The sequence below is a fragment of the Sorghum bicolor genome, chromosome 3, assembly GCF_000003195.3.
Source record: "Sorghum bicolor cultivar BTx623 chromosome 3, Sorghum_bicolor_NCBIv3, whole genome shotgun sequence".
NCBI lineage: Eukaryota > Viridiplantae > Streptophyta > Magnoliopsida > Poales > Poaceae > Sorghum > Sorghum bicolor.
In genome coordinates, this window is record NC_012872.2 from 56,688,995 (window position 1) to 56,691,787 (window position 2,793).

At 51.5% G+C, this 2,793-nt stretch overlaps 1 protein-coding gene across 1 annotated transcript; it reads left to right on the forward strand.

Moving 5' to 3' along the window:
• On the forward strand, positions 239 to 2,392 carry LOC8084870 (cytochrome P450 72A15). Its single transcript, XM_002455952.2, has 4 exons — positions 239 to 827; positions 936 to 1,183; positions 1,299 to 1,695; positions 1,787 to 2,392. Exons 1-4 carry the CDS (start codon positions 288 to 290, stop codon positions 2,210 to 2,212), a joined length of 1,611 nt encoding a protein of 536 aa, XP_002455997.1. The 5' UTR covers positions 239 to 287; the 3' UTR covers positions 2,213 to 2,392.

A 2,793-nucleotide genomic window follows, 5' to 3' on the forward strand; every position in this document is an offset into this window, starting at 1 on the left:
TAAAAACAAAAGTGCTTGTTACGAACTAAACAAGGCCTTAATTTCTTCTCCACCAAGTTCGTAATGTGTGCTGTGGCCCGCCCGATTGACCAAGATGCAGAACAAGTCTTACACTCCAAGAAACCTTAAACAAATGAGCACAAGATAAACCATACATCATCCAACAACAAGGTGACACACACCCCCCAGGCCCCCACCCCTATTTAACCTCACTCCAAGGACCGTACCACGCATGCACATCTCACATCCAGTCAAAGTCCACTTCGCATTGTTGTATCATCAGCAAAATGTTTCTTGGAGCTCTGTTCGCAGCTGTACAGGCCTCAGCACCACGCAGCCTCCTGTTCTACGGCGTCCCTGGCCTTGTCCTCCTGCTGTGGCAGGGCGGCCGGCTGCTGAACAAGCTATGGTGGGAGCCTCGGCGGCTGGAGCGGGCTCTGCGCTCGCAGGGCCTCCGCGGCACGTCCTACCGCTTCCTCACGGGCGACCTCACGGAGTTCGGCCGCCTCAACAAGGAAGCCTGGGCGGCAAGGCCGCTGCCGCTGGGGTGCCACGACGTCGTGCCCCGCGTCACGCCGTTCCTCCACAACAACGTCCGGGAGCACGGCAAGACGTGCTTCTCCTGGTTCGGGCCGATTCCCAACGTGACCATCACCGACCCCGCGCTGGTCAGGGACGTGCTCTCCAACAAGTTCGGCCACTTGGAGAAGCCCCAGTTCCCGGCCCTGACGAAGCTCATCTCCGACGGACTCACCAGCCATGAGGGCGAGAAATGGGTCAAGCACAGGAGGATCCTCAACCCTGCATTCCATCTCGAGAAGCTCAAGGTACATAATAAAACTGTATCACTTGTAGTACAATTACGTATACCTTCTCGACCTGGCTTGGGATTGATCGCTGGAGTGTGATGTATGTGACCTTGCATTGCATTGCAGCTCATGCTGCCTGCGTTCTCTGCATGCTGCGAAGAGCTTGTGAGCAGATGGGCGCAGCAGTCCTTTGGTTCCGACGGTTGGTGCGAGCTGGACGTGTGGCCGGAGCTCCAGGCCCTCACAGGAGATGTCATCTCCCGCACCGCATTTGGCAGCAGCTACCTTGAAGGCAGAAGGATTTTCGAGCTCCAGTCCGAGCAAGCTGAGCGCTTCGTAGGCGCCGTTCAGAAGATTGCAATTCCAGGTTACATGTGAGTTGCTCTGCTTGCTAATGACTGCTCGAAGTCTCTTCTTCTTTAGCACGGCTCAAAAATTGTTATGGGACTTGCATTGGCCATTGGGTATTGACTGTGTTGATGACTGCAGGTTTTTACCAACCAAAAACAACAGAAGGATGCGCCAAATCAACAAGGAGGTTAACTCGATTTTACGAGGGCTGATTGGGAAAAGAATGCAAGCTATGAAAGACGAAGAAGGTGAAAGCAGGACCAGCGATGACGATCTCCTGGGCTTACTGCTGGAGTCCAATACGAGGCACGCAGATGAGAACGGCCAATCCACCCTTGGAATGACGATAGAAGATGTCATCGAGGAGTGCAAGCTGTTCTACTTTGCAGGGATGGAGACAACGTCGGTGTTGTTGACATGGACGATGGTGCTGTTGAGCATGCACCCTGAGTGGCAAGACCGTGCAAGGGAGGAAGTGATTGGCCTGTTCGGGAGAAACAAACCAGACTACGAGGGACTGAGCCGCCTGAAAACAGTAAGTTGTTAATTCACTATATATTCAGTACTACTCACTAGCTAGCTAGGGTTCAAATCAAATATAGTAATGTTTGCATGCATTTTTGCAGGTCAATATGATCATTTACGAGATTCTCCGATTATACCCGCCGGCCGTTGTGTTCAGCCGGAAAACCTACAAGGAGATGAAGGTCGGAGACGTGACGTTGCCAGCCGGTGCGTTCATTGAGCTCCCTGTTCTATTCATGCACCATGACCCTGACACCTGGGGAAACGACGTGCACGATTTCAAGCCGGAGAGGTTCGCCGAGGGGATCTCCAAGGCGTCCAAGGAGCCGGGTGCGTTCCTCCCGTTCGGCTGGGGGCCTCGCATCTGCATCGGCCAGAACTTCGCGCTGCTCGAGGCCAAGATGGCGCTGTGCATGATCCTTCAGCGATTTGAGTTTGAGCTCGCGCCGTCGTATACCCATGCGCCGCATACCGTGATAACGATGCATCCTATGCATGGTGCACAGATTAAGCTCAGGGCGATCTGATGATCATCGTATATATACGGTGATCGTAAACTTGTTTACTAAAATAAACTATACCTATTGGGTCGTCTTGGAAATAAATAACTTTGTATTGGTCGGCCATGCATGTGTATCAAGTTAACCTTGATCACTGTGTAAGATTTTGGGCCATTCTTTAAAGTTTCACACACTACGACTGCAACACCAATCCTTAATTTCCAGTTTGTCCAAAAACGTTTTCAGAGGAAGGATGCGAGATTGTCCGCGTCCCTAGAAGGTCTATCAATGAGACTTTGCATACACATGGTACTGACTACCTCTGCTTCAAAACTAATTTAAAAAATGGGCCGTCCTGCTCACCACGTGTGGCCTTGCTTCAGCAACAGGCAGCGAAGGTGCACTTGAACTAAGCACACCTAGAATGGCCCGAGAGTAGAGAGGGGTTAAAACTAGTTAGCAAAGAGAGTGACATTCAGTTCTCTCAAAAAAAAAGAGAGTGACATTCAGATAGTAAATACTAGTCTCCTCCAAACAACACTCTGTCTCTGGGTTATACATCTCCTAAAGATGCCACCGCCGTCGCCTGCACGGGCTTTCATAGCAAA

What these genes read in the sequence shown, in the direction of transcription:
- LOC8084870 (XM_002455952.2), top strand. Translation starts at nt 288, where the DNA reads ATGTTTCTTGGAGCTCTGTTCGCAGCTGTACAGGCCTCAGCACCACGC. An exon ending in ATTGCAATTCCAGGTTACAT is followed by an intron (nt 1,184 to 1,298) that starts GTGAGTTGCTCT and finishes TGATGACTGCAG; the next exon opens with GTTTTTACCAACCAAAAACA. An exon ending in GACTGAGCCGCCTGAAAACA is followed by an intron (nt 1,696 to 1,786) that starts GTAAGTTGTTAA and finishes GCATTTTTGCAG; the next exon opens with GTCAATATGATCATTTACGA.